Below are 22,506 nucleotides of genomic sequence, written 5' to 3'. Positions count from 1 at the left end.
CAGGACTCGGGGAGATGCTGTCCTTCCTCCTCTGATTGTACATGTGTATCTCAGCTTGCTCTCTGCTCTTGGGAGCATGATATCTTTGTAGGTTGCTAGTGCTGTCCGATTAAAAATCCTGGAAATGTCCTTTTAGTGACTGCGGATCTTGCGTTACATGACAGTCCTAGTGCCTATGTGCCCGAGGCACAAAGGACCTGAGCTGAGTGGTCTAAGGAGATCAGCACTGCTCTGCAGGGCAGTTCCTCTCAGCTAGTCAAGGGTCATTATAACGATTACCATTTTCCAGAAGTGTTAAACAATGATTTTGTTTGTTTTTAAATCTGTTTTATATACCTTTGGCCTGGAGGTAATGTAGCTAGGCATATTGGGGCAGGGATTGGGGCGAATCGCAAACGACACACAGTTACAGAGGACAGACAGTGTGGAAAGGGTACTCACTCCTGGGTGTCCCTCAATTAGTGCCTCGTGTGCTAGACACTGTCTCATGCTGAAATGCACATTTCTGCCTCTCTTGCCAGTTACAAACTCTACTGACAGGGTCATGTAACCGCCAGGTCTGGAGCAGGATGGGTGGCAGAGCCAGAAGTAAACAGACCTGGCTGAATCCAGGGCCTTGCTGTCCATGGAAGAAATCCCAGTGGCTGCTGTATTGAGTGCTGGCTAGTCACCAGTGTGCTTGAGGGGGCATGGCCTTGTGGGTTAGGCAGAGAGGCTGTAAGATTGGTTCTACATCAGTAATTAGAGCAAGAAGTTAAGTTTCTAATGTTAAAAGCAACTTGGAACTTTTCCTGAAGGGAGTGGGGTGAGAACAGCGAGAGCAGAAAGGAGTGTTGAGGTTGAGAAGTGGCTTCTGGGTGTGAGTGAGTGGTTGATGGCTGGGTTTTCTGTGGCCTCCGGGGAGCATGAGCTCTCAGGTGGGGCCCACCGCTTCATCACAGGAGTGCCCGTGCTGCTTGGGGCCTGCTATGGGGAGGCTAGGCCCTCTAGCGCTCTTGAGAAACCTTGTGTAAGTACATGCCTGGTGTGTAAGATTAATGGAAGAATTAGAAAGAAAGAAAAAAAAATAGAAAATAAGACAAACTATTTGATACTTGGTCTTTTCTCACCTTATTTTTAAGACACTTAAATTTTTATTTTAATAAATCATTTTATGTTAGGGGCTTTTACAGCTCTTAAAATAATCCATACATCAATTGTATGAAGAACATTTGTACATATACTGTCATCATCATTTCCCAAACATTGTCTTTCTACTTGAGCCTTTGGTATCAGCTCCTCTTCCCCCCCCCCTCTTCTCTACCCTTCCATCCTTGTGAACCCTTGATAATTTATCAATTGTTTTTTATTTTCATATTTTACACCGTCCACTGTCTCCCTTCACCCATGTGTCTGTTGTTCATTCCCCTGGAGGTGGAGGGGAGGTTGTACATTGATCATTGAGATCGGTACCGTATCCCCTTTGTCCTCTTCCTCCCCTTCCTTCCTCCTGCCTTCATGGCATCACTACTCTCATTATGTTCCCGAGGGGTTTATCTGTACTGGCTTCTGGATATTAAGAGCTCTTATCTGTACCAGTGTACATGCTGTGGTCTAGTTGGGTTTGTAAGGTAGGACTGGGGTCATGATAGTTGGGGTGGGGGCGGGGGAGAAGCATTAAAGAACTAGACGAATGTTGTATTTCATTGGTGCTATATTGCACCCTGACTGACTTGTTCCTTCCTTGTGACCTTTCTGTGAGGGGATGTACAACTGTGAATCTCCACTCTGACCCTCCTTGTTTGCAACAAAATGGTTGTTTGGGGTTTTCTTCTGCCTAATACCTGATCCCATCAACACCTTATGATCACATGAGTTGGTGTGTTTCTACCATGCTAGATGGCCACTTGTTTTAACTTCCAGTTTTTAAGACCCCAGACACGGTATGTTGTAATAGCTGGGCACAAAGTGTTCTTGAGTTGAGGACTTGAGTAGAGGCCCAATGTCTGTCTGCTACATTAATACTTAACCTATAAATATATGTACAAAGACCTATATCCCTGCTGTTATATATTAAGTATATTTACATATGTACATGTATAAATGTCTTTTGCCTCCTCGTTGGTTCCTATGTTTCCTTTTACCGTATATACTCGAGTATAAGCCGAGCGTCCTAGCACATTTTTAGTGCATTTTTGGTGGTAAAATTAGGTGCCTTGGCTGATATTCAGATCAGCTTATACTCGAGTATATAAGGTACTTTGCTCCTATCCTGCTATCATATTTGACCTTCATTCGGCTCTCTACTTCCTCTTGGGTACATTGCTTTTGATTGCATCCCACCAGGCATTCTATGCCCTCATCATCATCAATTTTCGATCTCTTGTTCGTCGGTTTGATGGATTTGTTAGCTCTCCTCTCCTTTACTCCTACCTCCTCCTCTCCTCTGTCCCCTGAAACCATTGGTCCCATTGATTATCCTGCCTAATGTGCAGATAGACATGGAAAATAAAGAAAAACAAAAAACAGCCTATGAATAGTTGCAGGTCTGTCTGTCTGCTGACCCTTGTGAATGTTTTCCGATCGGGTCTGATGCAATACCACGCCCTGCCCTCCAAGTCCAAAGTGTGTTTTCAGAATTCCTCAGGAACTTTGTTGCTTTGCTTTGTGCCCCCTTCATGTTACACCCTGGTGTGGTGGGGAGGGGCGAGCGGGGGTGTCTACAGTGCTGCTCCCCCATAGCGCTTTGGGTCAATAGGGGACTTTGTGCCCTAGGGAGAGGCTGACCCTATGGTTCTCAGTGTGCATTGCCTACTCTGGCCAGGACTGTCATCGTTCAAGCATGTGGGCTAGGGTGCTGTTCTCTCTCTCTTCCTCGCTCTCTGTCTCCCTCTCCCTCCCTCTTTCCCCAGGCTGTATCTTCAGTGCTGTCCTCTCTAGGCCATCCTTCTGGGAAGTGGGGGTCATGCAGCTGGGATAGGGGCTGGCCCAGCAGACCTCTCTTAGTTTACTGCTTCATGCAGGTATGTTGTCCTCAGGTTGAGGTCTGGTTCCTCCCTCCCTTTCAAGCTGTGGAGACAGAAACAGTACCCTCCCTGTGGAGGATTAGTGCCCTGTTCCCTCAGTGCTTTCGTCCTCCCCCCTTTGTTTTCCTTCTCCCCCGCCCAACAGTCACTTTTCTAAAGGTAGCTGTTATTCCTTTTAGGTCCCGATCACATAGCAAGAATCCCAAAAGGTAGGTATTATATCAGATGGGGTGTGAGTGTGTGAAACTATTTTTCAAAGGTTTTATGATGAAATCTTTTAAAATAATTTTATGATGGATATATTTTAACTAACGAGTAACTAGATTATTAATGCTATATGTATTTTATAGTCCAAATTTGAGACGTCATTTAAGGAGAGACTGACTGGTCAGAAGATACATTAAGCTTTCTCAGTAAAATGATATGCATTGCCTTGGAATGCAGGGGTTAGCAAAGAGAAAGGTGCTTGCCAAAGCTTACGAAGGATTCGATGCCAGGACTTGGGACCTCATCTTTTGACCTTGGTCCCACAATTTGTTTTCTTTTCTATAATTTCATTTTGGTGGTGAAATGTATACATGACATAAAACAGCATTTTAATCATTTGTAAATCTACAATTTGGGCTCATTAAATGTCAATAGTGTTATATGTAAATATCACTGCTACCTTGTTCTAGAACAACCTGGGGCTCAAACAACCTTTTCACAGCAGTCACCTAATACATCCTGCATATCAGGTATATAGATTACAATTCATAACAGTGGCAAGATTACAGTTATGAAGTAGCAACAAAAATAATTTTATGGTTGGGGATCACCACAACACGAGGAACTGTATTAAGGGGTCACGGCATCAGGAAGGTTGAGAACCACTGTTCTAGACCATTCTCATTCCCCCAAGCAGAAATGATTCGTTTGTACATTGGTTTTGCTTGTGCCAGAGCCCTTGTGAGTAGAATCAGACTGCACTTGCCCCGTTGCGTCCGCGTCACTTGGCCCCTTGTTTCAGGCGCACTTCTCCTTTCTCAGCTCTGTGCCGTCAGAGTGCGCTGTGCCGGTGGCCTGACGAGCAAAGTGCTGTGAACTCCAGGCACACACATCTAAGCTGAGGGGGGCATTGGGGCGTGTCCCACAGGGATTCCCATAGACCAGCCTGAGGCACAGTGTGAACCCTGTTGGTGCAGTTGATGTCTGCAGGAAAGCAGGACTTAACGGGACGTGGCAAGAACACCTATTGGTGACAGTGTTTTTCCCGTTTGACTCTAAAGTTTTGTGAAAGTTATGTGTCAGTGAAGGAAAACCAAAAACAACCATAGGCTTCTGTTGAGAGCCCCTTAGTCATCGTCAGATCAAGTCCCTGGCATTTCTGGGCCCAGTGCTGGAAAGTAAAGACATTAGTAAATGAATAATACCCCGTGCCCATTCGCTTTCGTTGTCTGAGATGAGACGTTAGAAACACAAGCTGTTGAGAGTGCTCTGGGTCCCTGGTTGGTTAACTGACACAGGCTCCTTTTTTGGTTCATTTCCCATATATTAGATACTTGGGCCGTGGTTTCATTTCTACACTCTAGTCCTATGTACCCCTCCCTCGCTCTTTAGCCACCTCTTAACCAGACTCCAGTGTCTGAACTTGATCAGCCCCCTCTGTACCTCAGTCAGAGGTGTATTTCATTTCAAGTTCTAGTATGTCATTGTATAATAATCCTGAAACCGTTTCATGTTGATAATAGCTAACTTGGAATAGCACTGACAGGAAGTCAGACCTCTCGGGAATTTCTCTTTCTAGAAAAGTCTTTAGTGAGAGTTGAAGGTGAAGGGACTCCCGGCACCCCACTAAAGCTAGCCCTAAACCCAGAACTTCTCCCAGTCACATCTTGTCTCTGCTAGGTCCCGGTCCCGGGAGCACCGCCGACATCGGTCTCGTTCCATGTCTCGGGAACGGAAGAGAAGAACTCGGTCCAAGTCTCGGGAGAAGCGCCATCGCCACCGGTCTCGCTCAAGCAGCCGCAGCCGTAGCCGCAGTCACCAGAGAAGCCGGCACAGCTCCCGGGAGAGGAGCAGGGAGCGCTCCAAGAGGAGGTATTGATGCCTCCCTGCCACGCCGAGAGCCGCCTGTACAGTTAGGGCTGGAGCGTGAACCTATTTGAAACGCGCCTGGTAATCTGTACCCTTTGGTGTGTGGGTGTGGGGCCTTTTTTCCCTGGTGACGTGGGTAGTTAAGAAGACACTTATGAACCCGAGTAAGAAATCAGGACTGAGATATGCAAAGTGTGCAGCTTCCTTTTGCCTAGTGCTCGATCGTAAATACTTTTAGATACCTATACTCTTAGCGTTTTTACAGTCTGTATTAACAAATTAAAGCTCTGAGAAGTCCTTTTGTTTAAAATCTTGTTTAGCTTTGACACCCCCCCACCCCCCACCCCCGAACTTTGGTGCACTTTTTCCCAAGCAGACCCATTCTAGTTTATTCTTGTTTAACCTGGACTACCTTTACACGTTGTTATAGACCTTGGCTTGGCAGGGCATATTCAGAATCTTTAGGAAGCTACCAGACCTCCCTGAGCTGAGCAGAGAATGGAAGAGGTGTGTGGACGGGTGTGTCAGGGGTCTAATGTGGAGGCGTCTCAGAGCCACCACCACCATGCATGCAGACCAAGCCTTCACAGCCCTCGGCACAGCTGGTGGCTCTTCAGCTGGGGCATTTCTGTGGGATGTACATAAACTGTGCTTAATGGCTCTTCTCTGCCAACTGCTCCTTAGTGTAATATATATGATAAGGAGGGCTGAGTGCCTCCCCCTCCTGGTCTTGTGTTTTCTGTGTTACTCCACAGAAAACTTTTTAAAGCTTTTCAGTTACTTTTCTCCTTGAACTGGCCATTACCAGGAAAAAAAAAATACACATAAGCTGAGTTGGTTAGTATTTAGTCAATATATTCTTATATTCTTGTCCTGAGCAGTCTGTAAGATGCCCTTAATTTTAAGAACGGTCTGTGTCCGATTGCAGCGCCTCTGGTCCTGGAGCGCCGCTGTAATGTAGTCGAGCAGCTGTGCTCAGTGGCTCCGAGGCACTCGGCTACGTGCCGTGAATGAGGACACTGAACTCGCCTCACGGCCAGGGAACGGTCGTTGGAAGACCACTTCTGTTAGAGAGTAAATATACAGGGGCTGCAGTGAAAATGCCAGAAGATAAGATGTGGCTTTGAGTAGTTGGTAAAACTTGCCTAAAGCTCACTTGATTAGGTCTAAATCAGTAGGGAAAAGCCCAGTGAGAATGGATATATGAAAAGCAACAGTGGAGAAGAATTAGCCAGGAGGTTGTGGGCAACAACAGTTCTTCACAGTGTGATTTTTAACCACTTGTCTCACACTCTAAAAACACCACAGTTTGCAGTGTGCCGACCAAATGCGTTTCTAAAGGTTCTGTGGAGTCCTGCATGCCCCATGCGTGCAGACTCAGGCCAGTCATCGAGACTGGACGGTTTCTCCTGCAGGCCAGCCCAGCTGCCATGGCCCTGGTCTCTGAGCTCCCCGAGGCCTTGCTGGGTGGTGGCAGTGGCAGTGGTGGGGGCTCATCTTCTGTGGTTGTGTTGATCTCACTTGATGCCTGAATATGTGACATTGTGACAATGCACAGGAGCAATTTCTACCCCGACACTCCGCACCCCACTGTCTTCTGCATGCTCAGAAAGGATTATTTTTGTAAAACTATTAAAATTTTGTTTTATTCAAGAGCACTTCTGTTTTTGATATTCAGATTATTCTTTTACAGGACCGATTGTTTTACCAAAAATTAGAAGATAAAATTGTAAGCAATATGTTATTACATATGAGATAAAATCATGTTGACGTATTTGGGGCCACACTTTGGAGGTGCCAGTCCCTGGAAAGCCCTACGTGCTTGGTGGTTCTCCTGCTGCAAGGCCCATCTGGATGTTTCTGCCTCCTCCTCTCTCCAGACAGACACACCCTGTGCAGGGTTCAGAGCCAGAGTCCCCTAAGCCATCTAATCATCACCCAACATAGAACCACGAGGAGTCCCTGTCTGGCCAGTAGTAGGGCAGGGCGTTGGAATGAAATGATAACCTGCAATCTGCCCAGCCTCTGTGAAGGTGGTCTCTCAGCCACTGGTTTTCTGAGACCCCCACTCGCTCCAGTGTCGGCTTCCAGTGCTGTCTCTCGACTTGAATCCTACCACTGATTGATACATACACAAATGTAGAACTAGGTTTATTAGAACTTGGCATTGAATGCTCAGTGTGTAGCATTAAGTACTCTTCCAGCTTTGGTTTTACCTGTTCTGAGCTGTATTTCTGAAGCAAGAACTAGTGGTGGTGTTCCTGGCTTGAGACACCAGTAGTGTTCTTGGTTCAGGGTCACAGCCGTGCCTCTGATCCCAGGTCTGAGTATAGTACCTGGTGACCTCATTATGCCCGAGTACCATGGCACCGGTACTCTGTGCAGTAAATTGTAACAGAATCTTGCTGATTCATTCTGGATGTTCAAAGTATAGGAGATTCCATATTGATCTTGTCCCATAATGCCCTTGGTGTGCATGCTCACGGAGTTTCTGGTATGAGCCTATTGTGCTACTTTTCTCACGAACCTGCGTGGACATGGAGTAGGTGTTCCAGGACGGATTTATTTTTGGGGGTGGGGTGGGGTGTCTCTGTTTTCTGTTGGCTGAGGGAGTTCACTGAAGAGGAATAAAGCCAATTAAAAAAAAAAAGTTTCAAATGGTCATTGATGGCTGTGTCCCCTAGCCAGTCGTCTTTTCAGCATTGCGTTGCCTACAGATCTAACAAGGCTGGGGGCCTCTGGTTGTACTGCCAGCAGACTGGGTCGTGTGCATTGTCGTGGTGGTAAAAAGAAAGTGAAGAGGCAGCGGCTACCGAAGCCCGAGTGGGACCAGGAAGGCCTGCAGCCAGACTGTGGCCCATGCGGGTGCCAGTGGCGCTATGGCTGATGGTTCCAACCCACTCGCCGTCTGGTCTCACACCCTGGTCTACATATATCGTTACTTAAATGGGAACTTAGCTTTCACTTTTTAAGGTCTTGTCTTTATAACATTTTAGTGTAAAATAAGCTTCAATAAGCCTGATAAGTGTCTGATGGCATATAAGGGTCATTAGAGTGTTCTTTTTCAATAGTGATGTTAGCTAATGTCTTTGTCCTTTGCTGTGTTGACACACACACACACACACACACTGTTCTTTGTCAATAGTGATGTTAGCTTATGCCTTTGTCCTTTGCTGTCTTGACACACACGTACGTACGTCTCCGCACACCCTGTTTTGACCAGATCTAGGGGCACCCTCGCTTGGTTTGGGTTCTGGGTTACCCAACATCTTTTGCTCCTCAAATTACTATTTTTCAGATCCTCAAAGGAAAGATTTCGAGACCAAGACCTAGCGTCACGTGACAAAGACAGGAGTTCCAGAGATAGATCCCCTCGGGACCGAGACCGCAAAGATAAGAAGCGGTCCTACGAGAGCGCCAACGGCCGGTCTGAAGACAGGAGGAGCTCGGAGGAGCGTGAGGCGGGGGAGATCTAGTGGTGCCTCGCCCTGCGCCTGCCGCCTACCTGCTTCCTTGGAGTCCCCCATTGTTGAGTTTACAGCTGTGGAGGCGCAGCGAGCAACCCAGACACGGATCCAGTGAGGCGATGTGTGGGGTCTGACTCGGCAGTGAAGCCGAAGCCGGCCTTCAGCGTTTCTGGTGACCCTGCAATACAGTTCTCTAAAAAGATTCTCTGTTGAGTTTTATGTAATCAGACGCCCATCTCTGGTTTCTTCTTTGTAGTAGGAGTGATAGTGGGTGAATTGTGTTACCTTGGGTTTTTTCCTTTTTCTCTTTTGAACAATTGCTGTCTTCCTTTCTAGTTGCAGCAGCAGCTATGGGTGTTTCCTTTTCAGTTCTTACTATCCCCTAATAGCCTCCGATTGAAGGGGGCAGGGCAGGGCAGGCTGAAGCTAACTAACCTCTGTCCCAAGGTTCTCTTCCCTCTTTAATTACTAGCTGATCATACCTTGAGCATATATACTGGATGTGTGCTGGAGAAATGAACAACATTGGTTTTAGGGTTTTTTTTCTACACACACACACACACATACACACACACACCACACACACACCTTTAAAGGTGCCTATTTAGAGTTGGAAGTTGAACAGCTGTTGCATTACAACCTTCTGCTTTTTTTTAATTGAAATTTTGAAATCAAACCTATCTTGATTTTTCTGTTGTATTGAATTGCTATGTTTAGGATGTTTGGAGGGGGAGGGGGAGAGGGACTCTCATAAGCACTTGTTTTATTTTGTGTGGAGTATAAAGGCTACATCCTTATTGTAAAATAATAAGAATAAATTGAAAGAAACAATCACCACCATCATTAAACTGACTTGTCTAGTAAATCGTCACTAGGACTGTTTGCTCTGACTTTTCCTCTGTCCGGTCACATTATTGATTGTGCCTTACTGTGCAAGGCATCCAGTGGACTTGCAAAGGGTCCCAGGGCTGGCCAGACCCCGGCTGCCTGGGGGTTATTCTGTAACCCCTACAGCAGAGGAGGAATGGGCCTGCCGAAGAAAAAGGTCCGTTTTTGTTTTGTTTTCTCCTCTTCAGTAAATGGAAATAAAAATGCAGTGTAACCAACCACCTTAAGGAGAACGAGTGCTTTCTACATTGAAGGGTGCTTCGCCCTTCGGTGGGCAAGCCTCCTTGTGAATCAAGGATATGACATCAGATACTACTGAAAGGGACACTCATCAGCCTTCCCCAAGAGACCAAGCTCTGCCTTCTTAACCGAGGGTTTCTGCCCTAGTTGATTCCCTGTTAGAGTTTGATCTAGTGGGCATCAACGGTGGCTCATTGCTTGGCCCGTTTTAGTCAGTTTTAGAGGAGGTTTCTCATCCCTCTGTTCTAGTGGTCCTCTGTGCTAGAAGGGAAGGCATCGAGGGTTCAGCCTGAGCCCCTGGTGGTGGTGATGTGGCCTTGGGCACCACAGAAACGGGTTCTCCTAGTCATTGCTATCCCTAGGCCCCTTGAACTTCTCTGTTCGTCCATCTCACTGAGGAATAGCTCCCGCTTTACTGACTACCAAGCACACAGTGCCCTTCTTCAGGGAGCAGTCTACCCAGGTTAAGGGAGACAAGGGCTTCCCATCCTCCTTTTTAAAAAACGGTCTGTCTATACTCCCAACAGATTCATACATTCTGGCAATCGGTGGTATATTTAATGTTTGCCAACCTCAATTCAAAGATAAGCCTCCCTTCCTTACTGCTCAGCTTTCACTTGTGATGTGATTGAAAATACCATGGCTTGGGTCAAATATTTAAACTTTTTTTTTTCCAACGATAGGAAGTATCCAATTGTAATTGTACAGCCTGATGGGTTTTTACGCACTTTGACTGTTCCTGTAGTTATCTTCATATTCTCAAATAGGGTTATTCTGTTTCTTGGTTTGCTAATTTTGGACAGCTTATTAGCCTTTATACCTCCTCTTCGATCCTCTCCACATGAAACTTGTAAGTTAAGAGAGATTCTACACCTGTCACTCATCAATCACCCTTCTCAGGGTTCTGATTCTTGCATCTCCTTAGAACAAAGGGAAGAGCCAGGCATTCATGCTTATCAGCACATTCTGCCCTTAGAAGAATTAACAAGCTTACTACGTGCTGTATTTCCACTCAGCATTTAAGACCTCAGTAAGCTCTGTAAACTAGAGATGGTGACAGCAGTGAGACCCAGAATGGCTGTGAAGATTGGAAAGTTAGGATTTTGCCCACACAGTCTCCTCACTGAAAGGTGCCATGGACCTGGTGTAAGAATTTCTTCACATCAGATGACACATTGACTGCATTTCTTAACTGCCAAATTAGAAAACCATGGCCATCCAGCTTCATGTGATTTGAACCATCACAGCCAGCATTGTACCTTGGGGTTCCTGTCAGATACGGCACCAAAGTGCAAAACAGATAAGATAGCAAATGAGAAATAGAAGGGTACCAAAAGAAAACTCGGAATCCCCCCGCCCCCCAAAACAAAACAAAACAAAAACCACAAAGTATTTCTATAAAGCAATCTTACCACCTTAAAGCAGCAGTTCTCAACCTGGGGGTCAACAACCCTTTCACAGGGGCCACCCAATTCATAACTAGCAAAAGTAGCAATGAAAATAATGTTATGGTTGGGGAGTCAGCACCACATGAACCATATGAAAGGGTTGTGGCATTAGGAAGGCTGAGAACCACTGCCTTAAAAGGTACTCCTCAGTACACTACATTGACTTGTCAAAACTGATTTCCATCGCTGGAAGCATTTTGCATACTACTGTATTTGAAAGGTTGACAGCAGCACCTCGTTTTCTCTCATTTTTTTCACATCACATCGCTGCCCTTTCATGTTCCTCTTCGTTTGCGGAAGCAGTCACACAGGTGTGTAGGGCAAGAGAGGCATGCTAGTTTTGGCCAAAAACTGGTGCACTGAGAAGGCGCTGTGAGCTGTCATGGTGGCAAAACCAGTTCCCTGTCGCCAAAAATCGGGTCTCGTTGCACAGTTACGCAGTATTTTCAGAACCCCTAAATAGCTTGATAAACAGTCTGACTGGTGAAATGAACTCCAAAAGCACTGTGCCCCTCAAAAACAAATGAGCATTGGGTGTTTGGGGGTACCCCCCTCGTATACTGTAAAAGAGTCAGAAATACATAGGAGCAGTTCTGCCCTGCCCTATAAGGTCATCAGAATATTAGTGAGTTTTTTTGAGGTGCACTTTTGGTGAAAGGGTGATGTTCTAAGCCTTTCACTATCTGTGAACTTAGGGACTTAGTGCCCTAAGAAGTCCTGGTAGCACTCTGGACTAAGTGCAAGGCCCATGATTCAAACCTACTGGTCCCTCCAAGGGAGAAGAGATGAGGCTGTATGCTCCCAAAGATGGCCTCGGGAGCTGTATTTAGGGTCACTGAGTTTAAATCAACTTGATGGCAGTGGGTTATGTAGTTGTCCTGAGGTACATATTGTGGGAAGTGCAGGATAAATGATTCCTACAATTTACAATTTCCATATTCTCCAAACTTTTTTTAGTATCATGAACTGGACTGAAGCATACTTAATCCATTTCTATCCATGGCTGTAGTTTCCCAGTCCTGAGCCTGCAAGAACCTTGTCAGATTGGCCCTTAGTTCTTTCGACGTGATTCTGATCCCCTACCAAACGGAAAGGCTGTCTTAGTGACTTCAGCACTTAAAAGCTCCCCCAATCCTTTTCGACCTAACATTAAAATCCAATCAAATATAAGATCCCAAAGAAAACCATCGGAAGCCACCGTCAATCTGGTTAGAAGTCACGCCCTACCCTCACTTGCCCAGTTGCTGCCAAGCCACTTCCAACCACGTGTTGCACAGCAGAACTGCCCTGTAGGGTTTTCATGGCTGTTCACTTTGGGGAAAATGTCAAGCCTTTCTGGAAGTGGGAGAGGAAGTTAAGTACACCACAAAGGCTTACAGTGTTGGCAACACACGGGCTGTTTAGAATCAATTTCGATGGCAGTGAGGTTTTTATTTTTTTGTGAGATTTTCCTGTAAGCAGCTCAGAACTTACTTGGGACTCCGGAGTGGTGATCACATGAGTAATAGGCACAGTTGTTAACATGTACCCAGCTACACATTTGCGAGTATTATAATCAAAGTGTGGGTTTTCTAAAGTAACTTTATGCTTTTAGAAAACAGCTTTGTGGAGAGATCCCTGGCCCAGGGAAAAGTTAATAATCCCTGCTAAATTTATATTAGGAACCCTGATGGCCTAGCAGGGTCCACTCTTTAATACTTTATTGTGCAAACGATCAAAAATGCTGGCTTATATGAAGGCGGCATCGGGATGGGAGGAAGGCCTACTAACCTGTGATGTGTAGATGACAGCCTTGCTTGTATAACTGAGGACTTGAGGAAGTCAAGGATTACAGTTTTTAGCGTGAATTATATATAGCTCAATGTAATGACCCAAATCCTCACAACTGGAGCAATTGGTAACATCGTGACAAATGAAGAAAAGATTGAAGTTGTCAAGGATTTTGTTTTGCTCAGATCCATAATCAGTGCTCTAGGCAGCAGCAATCGAGATCGAGACTCATTGCATTGATTAAATCTATATGCGGAAGACATCTTTAAAGTTTCTAAAAGAAATGTCACTTTGAGGACTAAGGTACACACACCATGGTATTTTCATTTGCCTCATAAATACATGTGGAAGTTGGACAATGTATAAGAAAGGCCAAAGAAGAATTGATGCCTTTGAATGACAGTGCTGGTGAAGGATATTGGAAGTGCTGTGGACTGCCAACGGGACAAACAGACCAGTGAGAGGGATGGCCAGCGTACTCCGTAGAGGTAAGCACGGCAAGACTTCATCTCACATACTTTGAACATGTTATCCAGAGAACCAGTCCCTGGAAAAGGACATCGCACTTGGGAAATTAGAGTGGAGTGAAAAAGAGGAAGACCCTCAACAGGATGGATGGACACAGTGGTTGCAACAGTGGGCTCAGACTTGGGGACAGTTGTGAGGATAGAGGAGGACCTGGGCCATGATCCTCTCGGGTGGATGGTCGCTATGGGTTGGAACCAACTCGATGGCACATAACATCCTCTTTTTCAGAGTGCTTCCCTCAGGTCATCGTCTCTTCAATGATTTATGATTGGCTCCTTAAGCTCTCCACTTGCTTTTCATACCAACAGCCATTTTCTTCATTTCTGTAAGTTCTATTTGGTTCTTGAAAAAAACTCGGTTTTCCTCAGGCTGTGCCCGTAACCCTTTACGATGAGCCCACCCCACAGAGTAGTTTTGGTTGGCTGCCACTGGACTCCACCTCGACGGACACTTCAGGATGGTGCTGGTGGCCTAAACTCAAATCCTACACCAATGGAGACCCACACCTGTGGCTTCTTGCTGTCAGGAGAAGCATTTCGCATCCAAGGAGGGCAGAGGCGTTCCCTGCTCATCCTGGCAGCACTGGTGGGTGGCCTTTTCCAGTCCAGTCTGCCACTGAGGAAGCCTTCAGTCCGGCTGAAGCAGAGCTGACTTTCCACTAATGAGAGGTTTCTCTCTCCCAGGAGCATATCTGGACATGAACAATTACGAGTGAGATGCCTCATGAGGTTGAAAACCCACTTTTATTGTGAAATATTTCCAACAGTTTTAAAAGTTAACTGGGTTGGAATGTGCTGATTTGAGCTCAGTATTGCCATTCAGCCAGTTACCTTGAGCACTAGGAGGGGAAGGACAAGGGCCCACACTGGGCCAGAGATGGGTGTGGTGGGAAAGCACGCGAGGAACAGAGACGGGTCTTTCTCATAAAAAGCAAATGAAGTCATCGCTCCTCTTTACCAAAGGATGGCGCACGTGACCCAGAACTAGAACTCTGCGGCCCCTCCCCAGAGAGGGGCTGTACATCCCCTGTCCCCTTGACGGTGAGCTGGCCCGGTGGTTCATTTAGACCAATACAATGTGGCACAAGAGGGGCCAGCCCTTAGGTAATGCCTCCCTAAGATTCAACCGCCATGCTGCCTGGAAGCTCAAGCAGCCATGTGGCACAGCGCTGGGGTCCCCAGAAGGCAGCCAGCACGTTGCCAGCCAGGTGAGGGGGGCCGTGCGGACCCTCTTCAGATACTCCATTTGGCAGCGAGAGAACTACCTGTCCCCCTGCCCTCCTGAGGAGGCTGGCAAGCAGATTCTGCACGTGTTTGTCCTGGGCGCGGATGCTATGACTTTGGGGAGCCTCTTAGGAGAGAGGGCAAGCCGTGACTCCTCCTCTCAGGCCTCTAGCCTTCTCTCCCAGACAGCCCTGTGGCTTTGCACAAGCTGCTGTGCGCGGGTCGGCATTTCAGGGAGGACCCTGACGCAAGGCGCCTGGGTGCCAGAAGAAGCCAGCTCCTAGCACAATCACTACGGGTTCGGTAGGCGCAATTGTACTGCGATAATAAGTAAATATTATAGTAAAGTTATCGAGAGCATGAGAGATAAAGGAGATATATAGAAATAAATGGAGTCAGACACATTTCATGGTAGCATTGCTCACCTCAGCCCCACTTGGTAATTCACGTGGAGAGAGAATTTTAATGCTCCCCAAGCTTTTATCCTCTCTGGGAACGTTCGAGCCCCCACATTACAGGTGAAGACATACGTCACAGGAAAGGTTGTGCTACAGGTATTACAGTGATGGGAGGCGGTGATCTAGGGACATACACGCTATAGGAAGAGGAGGGACAGCCGGTTTGGCCTGTCCCTGGCCCAACTGATAGAGACCATTATCAGTAGGATGCGAACTCTGCCCACAGGAGCCTGTCCATTGTCCCCAGCAGCAGGGAGCAGGCCCACCCCTGTGGTAGGATGAGACAGCAGTCTGGCAGCAAGGATCTGACTTCCCCCCACACCTGGGAACACAGGCAGGCGCACAGGAGGCGGACACCACACCTGCCACACCTCCCCTCAAGTGTGAAGGCCCTTCTGAGTCCCCACCCAGGCCCCTCAGAGTTCTTAGCCCCTTGCCTCTCTACGCCCTGGGCCAGCTCTTGGGCAGGAGGGGCTACTGGAAAGGGTCATAGCAACGTGTCCTGCCACACAGACCAGATGTCACCTCAAGACAGGGCGTGGGGCGAGAGCCGTCTCCACAAGCCCTGTGGTCCAGCTCCTGTGCTCACAGCAGGCTGCCCTCATGGTCACTTGGGTGCCCGGACACACACCCAGGGCCGGGGGGTGGTACAGTTCAAGGCCACCAGTTTGCCTTCCTCCAGGGCCCCACAGCGCAGCTCCTTGTCCTCCCAGGGCCTGGGGAGAGGGGGAGAGGAGCTGAGGGACACACTGCCAGCCCCACTGAGGATCCCAATGAGGGTGGGCGTCTGGACTCATGGAGGACAGGACAGATGCCTGGACCCCCCAAGCCTGCTGTCACACTTGGGGTCCACAGTGGGCAAAGCCCCCTCAGGTCCCAGGTCACTCACATCTGCGGCAGCATGGGCACCCTGTTGATCCAGTGCCAGCCCCGGTGACTGTGCCAGGCACCCACCCAGGAGTGCAGGGCCATGTAGTGTCTGGTCAGGATGCTCTGGGAAGAGGTGAGAAGGGGGGGGTGTCAGTGCCCTCGGGCAGGCGGACTCCACTGGGCAAGGGCCGAGGGCCAGGGACTCAGAACTGCCAGGCTATGCATCCGAGTGGCATTGGCCATCAGGGCACCAGGTGATGCGGGGGCACAGCCTGCTCAGCATGGCCAGCTGCAGAGGCCACCACAACGGGACTAGGCCACCCAGCCAGCCACCTTGTCTGTGGCTGCCCCCATTTGCCCCTGATGAGAGTAGCCTCGTCTTTCTCCTGCAGATCGTCCGGTGCTTTCCAACTGCTGGGTTGACGTTCACCGCCTGCCGTGTACCCAGTACGCCACCAGAACTCCTTGTAGGAACCTCGTGCCACACATGAACATGCATGCATGTGGCGAGACAAGGAGCGAAAAACCAAACCCAACTCCCCTCCCACTGCTTCTGGGGGGGAGGGGGACCTATCTTGGGGACGAACTCCAACGCCATACAGAGAAGATGCACGTGCCCTAGGGTGCACAGGTGCACGTGGCCAAAACGGACTGCCCAGCACATAGGAGACGAGTGGGCAGGACGAATGAGAAGGGCCATGTGAAGACCGCCAGCCCTGCTCACTGAGTGATTTGTGTAGACACCGTTAACCGGAGTTTCCTTGACTGGGTCAGCTCCCACCGTCAGCACACCAGTGTGTGTTTTAATACAAAGTCTCCCAGCTTTATGGAAACAGAGCTGTGAAGAGAGGAGGAGACCCCGCCCCCGGGTACTGCTCACTGGGACACTCGTTCCCCCTTCTGAGTCCACGCCCACTCATCTCTCAGCTCTGAACTTAAACGTCACTCAAGGGAAGCCTTCGCTGACCTCACGCCACGTGTCAGAAGCTCACGGCACCGTGCACCTACTTGCACAGCGCCCAATAGCACAGCGGATCAACACCTGCTGCTCTCATGTCTGTCAGCATCTAGCTCCCTCCGCTCCCCAGAGTCCAGTGGAGCAGACACTCAGTGAACTTTTAAGGGACTGACTGAAGGATGCTCCATTCTCATCTTTATCAGAGCAGCTCGTGCAAGTTCTTGGCACTTGTTACCCAAAACTCAGACAAAGCCACTGCTGGGAATGGATTCCGACTCATGGCGACCCTATCACAGGGCTTCTGAAACTTTCCCCACTCCTGAGTGGCCCAGGACATGGGCAAGAGCTGCCAGGAACACCTCGGGTCCATGATGTGTTGGATTAATTTTTGGTCGTGGTGTGTGCAGAAACCTTTTACTCTTGCCATTTTTTTTTTTTTTTTTTGCCGATCCCGCTCCCCGCACCTGCGCCACCTTGGGTCGCAACCCACAGTTTCAGACTCGTTGCCCTACAAAACAGTGGAGCTGCCCCACCGGGATTCCCAGGCTGCATGTCTTTACGGAAGCGGACAGCCACATCCTCTTCCTGTGGTGCAGCTGGTGGGCCCCACCCGCTGGCTTTCCAGTTAGCAGCCTGGCATTTAACAACTGTGCCACCAGGGCTTGCTTGGCATGGGATCAGGCTCATAGGTTCTTCCTCGCCATGGATGGGGTTACTCACAGCACCCCCTGCTTCTCTGTGCTGTGGACAGAGGCGCACCCTCCCAGCCCTCCATCATGCCGTCTGCTCCAGTCCATGGGACACAGCCAGCAGATGCATCCAAGGAGCAGAGGCCTTGACGGGCTGCCTGTTAGGCTGGGCTTGGACTTTGGTTGCTTTCCCTGGGAAGCGCTTCTTAGAAGGACTGAGGGCTAACAGGGGCCCTACCCCACCTCCCTGCCCCGGCCCAGCCCTAGAGTACCCTGAGCGGTCCAGCCAGCCCAGCCTGGTCACAGGTGACCCACCTACAAATGATGGAGACGTTCGTGTTTGCTGCCTTAGCCCTGGGCCGTGGGGCACTTGTTACCCAGCATCTGTGGCTGCAGGGATAACTGGCAAATGTCCCCACCACCGTGCAAGCTGGTTCCACAGGACAATGCCCAGGGAGCACACACACACTTGTGCCTCTCCACCCTGGGCCGGCCTGGCCAGGCCCACCACTGACTGCTCCAGCCTCCCCCGCTCCCAATTCCCAGAATGAAAAGTCACACCCTTCCATGGCCCTGCACGGAGCTCCCGTGCCCCCTGCCAGCACACCTCGCCCCATGCATGCAGTGGGGACAGCCTGTGATATCAAGTGACCCCCACCCTCCCCAAGGCCTTCTCACCTGCGTGTGGTTTAGCAAGGGAAGGGTGGCGTGCTGGGCTGAGCAGAAAGCCTGGCCGGCCTCCCAGGCCCGGGTCTCCATGGAGAGGTAGAGGCACTGGTCCTCAGCCCACATCCAGCCCTCGGGGCACAGCCGGCACCTGGTCCCTGCAAGCAAGAGACAGGTGAGCCACCTCTGCGAGAAAGGAGGCAGGTCAGGGGGGTGGCACTGGACAGGAGTAGGCTGGGCCACCTTCTTGGCCTAGCCCATGCACAAAGTCCCTACCTATGGTGAGGGGGCCCACGCCATGCCCAAAGTCCTTATGGTGAGGGGGGCTTAGCCCATGCCCTAAGTCTCTCTGGTGAGGGGTGCTGAGACCCTTGTCAGGAAAGAGCTGGCTCAGTGTTGGGAAAATAACTCTTTTTTTCTAGGCAGAACAGCACAATGGTCGCAGGAAACATTTCTTAGTCGGGGTTCCCTAGGGGAATGGGAAGGGAGATCCTGGCTTCCAATTCTCCAAGGTGCTGGGAGAACCAGAGACAGTACCGAGGGAGGCCAGAAGGGGGTGCCATACCTGCTCCAGCGATCAGGACTATGATGGTGACCACAGACACAGCTAGTAGGATGGCCATAATGGCCAGGGCCCAGCGCAGGGACTTCATGTACATGGGCAGTCCTAGTGGGGCACAGAGAGTGGTAGGTTGGGAGACCACCCAATGCAGCCTCCTTGACCACACTGGGTGTCCCCCCACCCCCGCAGGTACCATGCCCACCTCAGCACCTGACCACCCATCCCAGACACCAGCACCCACCCCTCGGTGTAGGCAAAGATCTCACATTTGGGAGAAAGATGGAGAAGTTCCACTTTGTGAACAATTAGAGGACATGCGTTTCTAAGGAGCTCTGTCTCACGGGAAGAGCAGTAATGACAACAATAACACCGCCCCCCCAGCATCTGCTCAATTTCCTTCTCAACCCAGATGATCTGTGGCACACCCTGATGTCCACACCCTAGTCCCCCCCTCACTGCTGCCCTGCCTCCTGTTAGACGCCCTGACTACTCCTTGGTACCAGATTGAATGGTGCCTCGCCCCCACCCCCCACCCCCACCAGTTCAGGTCCTTGCCGCTCAGAATGTGATTTGATTCTGAACTGTACATTTGTAGATATAATTTGTTAGACCAGAGGCAGGTGTGCCTTAATCCAACACAGCGGGTGTCCTTGTTCAAAAAGAGGCGCTTAAGGGGAGGCCAAGCTGACTGGGGTGATCGCACAGGCCTGAGGCCCCAGACAAACCAAGGAGTTCCCAGCGGCTTCGGCGGGAGTGAGGCTTCTAGCTTCCAGGCTGAGAGAGCATGGATGTATGCTGTTTGAAATGATCAAGTATGTGGTACTTTGTCACAGCAGCTACAGAAAGCTAGTGCGACACCCTGTCCGCACGGGGAGCCCCACGTGCCTCAGCTGCAGCTGCACAGCACATTGGGCTACTGCCCCACACCAGGGAGGGAAGAGAGAAAAGTACCTCCAGCCTTCTCCACAGTGGCTTCCCGTCAGGTTCCTGAGGAGCGAGCCTGAAGGAGCCAGTCGGAGGCGCCTAGCAGGAAGCCTGTGCCTGACCAGCACCTTGAGCCTTGAGGTGACCAGTACCGGGCTTCGCCTGACCCCCTTGTTAGAGTCACCACAGGAGTGACCTTGTTGGCGCAGCATCCCACGGACTGAGCCTCAGGTCCGCTCTGGGAAACCCACACGTCCCACAGAGCAAAGCTGAAGCACTTGCCATCCTGTCTGGTTCTGCCATCTTCCTCCTCCTCCTCTCCCTCCCATAGTGACCTGCCCCCATTCCAGAAGTTTCAACATGCAACCTGCCGATGACTCAACCCACTCTTTGCAGTCAGCTGCTTTTAAAACTGATCAGAAGTCACCCGTCGGAAAGGTCCCTGCTCGCCCAGCCCTGGGGTCTGTGACCAAGCAGGCAAAGGGGCATTCAGGTTGCTCACCAACTGGCCTAGCGCTGGGAAAGTATTCCTGGGTGGAGACACGAGGGAGAATGGCAAGGCACAGGCAGACTTAGGGATTTAGCCCCACCTCGCTGGCTTTGAGGATGGAGGCAGAGGGCTGGCCAGAAGCCCAGGAATTCAACAGCGCCTGGAAGTTAGACAAGGCAAGGAAATGGAATCTCCCCACAAACCTCTAAAAAGAAACAGTCCTTTCCTAGCCCCCTTCGAAACGCCTGACCTATGCAGACCCGTAAACATAACTATCGGTCGTTGAAAGCTACAGCGCGTGTGAAAATGTGTGATGGCAAATAGATACACGGGGCGTGCAGACCACGAAGGCTACACTCCGCTCATGCTCCAAAAGACAGAGCCGCCCGCTTTGTCTAAGCACCCCTCGCAGAGAGGGCCCCGCTGGCTTGCTGAGGCCCAGCTGGCCCGGCCTGCCCCTCCAAGGGTGGGGCTGTTGGCAGGCTGTTCGCTGGGCAGGGCTCCCTTCCTGCCTGTGCCTGCTGCTCCCCACCCAGCCCCAAACTCCTACTCACCTTTCCCAGGACTCCAGGAAGCCTTCCATGCCCCAAGTTCACTGACCCTCTCCCTCCTGGTTCCTTGTCCTGGACTATTTACTTGTCTTTTTCTGGCTCTTTCTTCCTTCAGCCCAACTCCCTCTACTCCCCGGCCCCCCTCCTGAAGAACACCTCCCCTGGAAGCACTGTACTTACTAATGGCTAAAGGATGGGCGTTTGGGGTAAAACACTCCTTAAGAAGGCAGGACAGAAAAGGGAGCCCGAGTTAAGAGACCAGCCGCTAGCGGGAAGGCTGGCTAGTTTGACCAGTGCCCAGGAGAAAGACCTGCCTATCTGCTTCAGGAAGGCCACCATGGCGAAAGCCCTAAGGAGCAATCCCACTGGGTACGTGTAGGGCCACCATGAGAGAGAAGGGCCTATGGCTGGGAGCAGCAGAAGACATCTCATTTCTGCCCTCGGTCTCTTCTCAAACATGCGGCGGTTGCTAAGTGGGGCCATGTTCATGCCTGTGTGTGTGTGTGTGTGTGTGTGTGTGTGTGTGTGTGTGTCTGTGTGTTTATGGTTGCTGGGTGCCTTTGGGTCAGTTCAGATTCACAGCAACCTGCTGTACAGCAGAAGGAAACACCGCCTGGTCCTACAGTGTCCTCACACTGGTTGTAAGGTCTGCGCCATCGTGGCAGCCCTGGTGTCCATGCATCTCCATGAGGGCCTTCCTCTTGTGGCTGCCCCTCTCGCTACTTTACCAATTGGAATTGGCATTAGCCCTGAAAACCTCATGGAGTGGGAGGGAGAGTTGCCCTACGCTTCTCTGGAAACATTTGGCATTTACTTAGAAATGTTCCCCTTGATTTGGAAATGTACTAACCAATCAACCAATCAGTGGGCAAGGACGGTCATGGGGGCCCAGGAGGGGAAGGTAAGAACCAACCTAGGCTCAGGGCTGGTGTTGATAGGTGCATGGGTCCTGATCGTGGGACCCATTTTTGGGTTGTGTAAGTGCCCGTGGAGGAACAGTTATCTTTAGTGGGGTCCAGGTCATATGTGGGACGGCTGGGGGCAGTCGATCCTGTGGGGTGCAAGGGGCTGGTTATCAGGTTCAGGCCCTATGGGTGGATGGAGAGGAAGGGGCTGGTCTTGTGGGTTCCCATGTAGAGTGGGCCAGGATGGTCTGGTTAGTCTTTGTGCAGGATGGGGCAGTTGTAGGGTCCTTGGGCGGGGTGAGGCAGCAGTCCTTGGGTGGGGCAGGGCCAGGTGGGTGAGGGTGGTCTTATGGGTCCTTGGGCGCAGGGCGTTGGTGGGTTGGTGGTGTGTGTGTGTGTGGTGGGGGGGTTGTCTCGTGGGTTCCGTGCCGGGTGCGGGGCTCCTCTTACCCAGGAGCGCGATGGCGCGCGGCAGCTCGGTGCCATCGGCGCGGGGCAGCAGCGCGGCCTCCTCCTTCTTGTCGGGGTACTGGTCGCGGCAGCAGCGGCAGCGGCCGAGGGGCGACGCTGGAGGCCGGTCGGCGGGGCCGGCCAGCGGGCTGGGGGGCGCGGCGAGGGCCGGGAACGGGGGCACGGCGCGGCGCACGCTGGCGGGAGACTCGGGCACCGGCACCGTCAGGAAGCGCGTGGAAGGCGAGGGAGAGGGCGAGGGGGACCGGCCGCCCTGAACGCCCACTGGCGTCACGCGCACGTCCACTTGCAGCTCCACCGGCGCCCAGGTCCCCGGC

General features: G+C 50.6%; 2 protein-coding genes across 9 annotated transcripts in view; one reads left to right on the top strand and one right to left on the bottom strand.

Annotated features, from left to right (window-relative positions):
* The window catches only part of LOC101657258 (putative RNA-binding protein Luc7-like 2), a 58,789-nt gene extending 49,370 nt beyond the window's left edge, over nucleotides 1-9,419 (top strand). For 7 of the 8 annotated variants that reach the window (XM_045288990.1, XM_045288992.1, XM_045288991.1 and 4 more), the window contains 3 exons: nucleotides 3,185-3,214; nucleotides 4,893-5,084; nucleotides 8,380-9,419. In XM_045288990.1, coding sequence (XP_045144925.1) covers nucleotides 3,185-3,214; nucleotides 4,893-5,084; nucleotides 8,380-8,557 — 400 coding nt within the window. In that variant the 3' untranslated portion in view covers nucleotides 8,558-9,419. The remainder of the gene's footprint in view (nucleotides 1-3,184; nucleotides 3,215-4,892; nucleotides 5,085-8,379) is intronic. The other variant, XM_045288988.1, reaches the window with a different exon arrangement.
* Nucleotides 9,420-15,353: 5,934 nt separating this feature from the next.
* On the bottom strand, nucleotides 15,354-22,496 carry KLRG2 (killer cell lectin like receptor G2; the record flags this gene model as incomplete). The annotated part of the gene is made up of 5 exons (XM_030885268.2): nucleotides 15,354-15,840; nucleotides 15,993-16,096; nucleotides 18,299-18,444; nucleotides 18,852-18,953; nucleotides 22,169-22,496. Coding segments are annotated over 5 exons (810 nt in total), but the record flags the coding sequence as incomplete, so codon positions are not given.
* Nucleotides 22,497-22,506: the final 10 nt, after the last annotated feature.

The sequence above is a fragment of the Echinops telfairi genome, unplaced genomic scaffold (genome assembly GCF_000313985.2).
Source record: "Echinops telfairi isolate 266 unplaced genomic scaffold, ASM31398v2 ScPeMD7_23;HRSCAF=83, whole genome shotgun sequence".
Taxonomy (NCBI): domain Eukaryota; kingdom Metazoa; phylum Chordata; class Mammalia; order Afrosoricida; family Tenrecidae; genus Echinops; species Echinops telfairi.
This window is presented reverse-complemented; position numbering and strand designations above follow the sequence as displayed.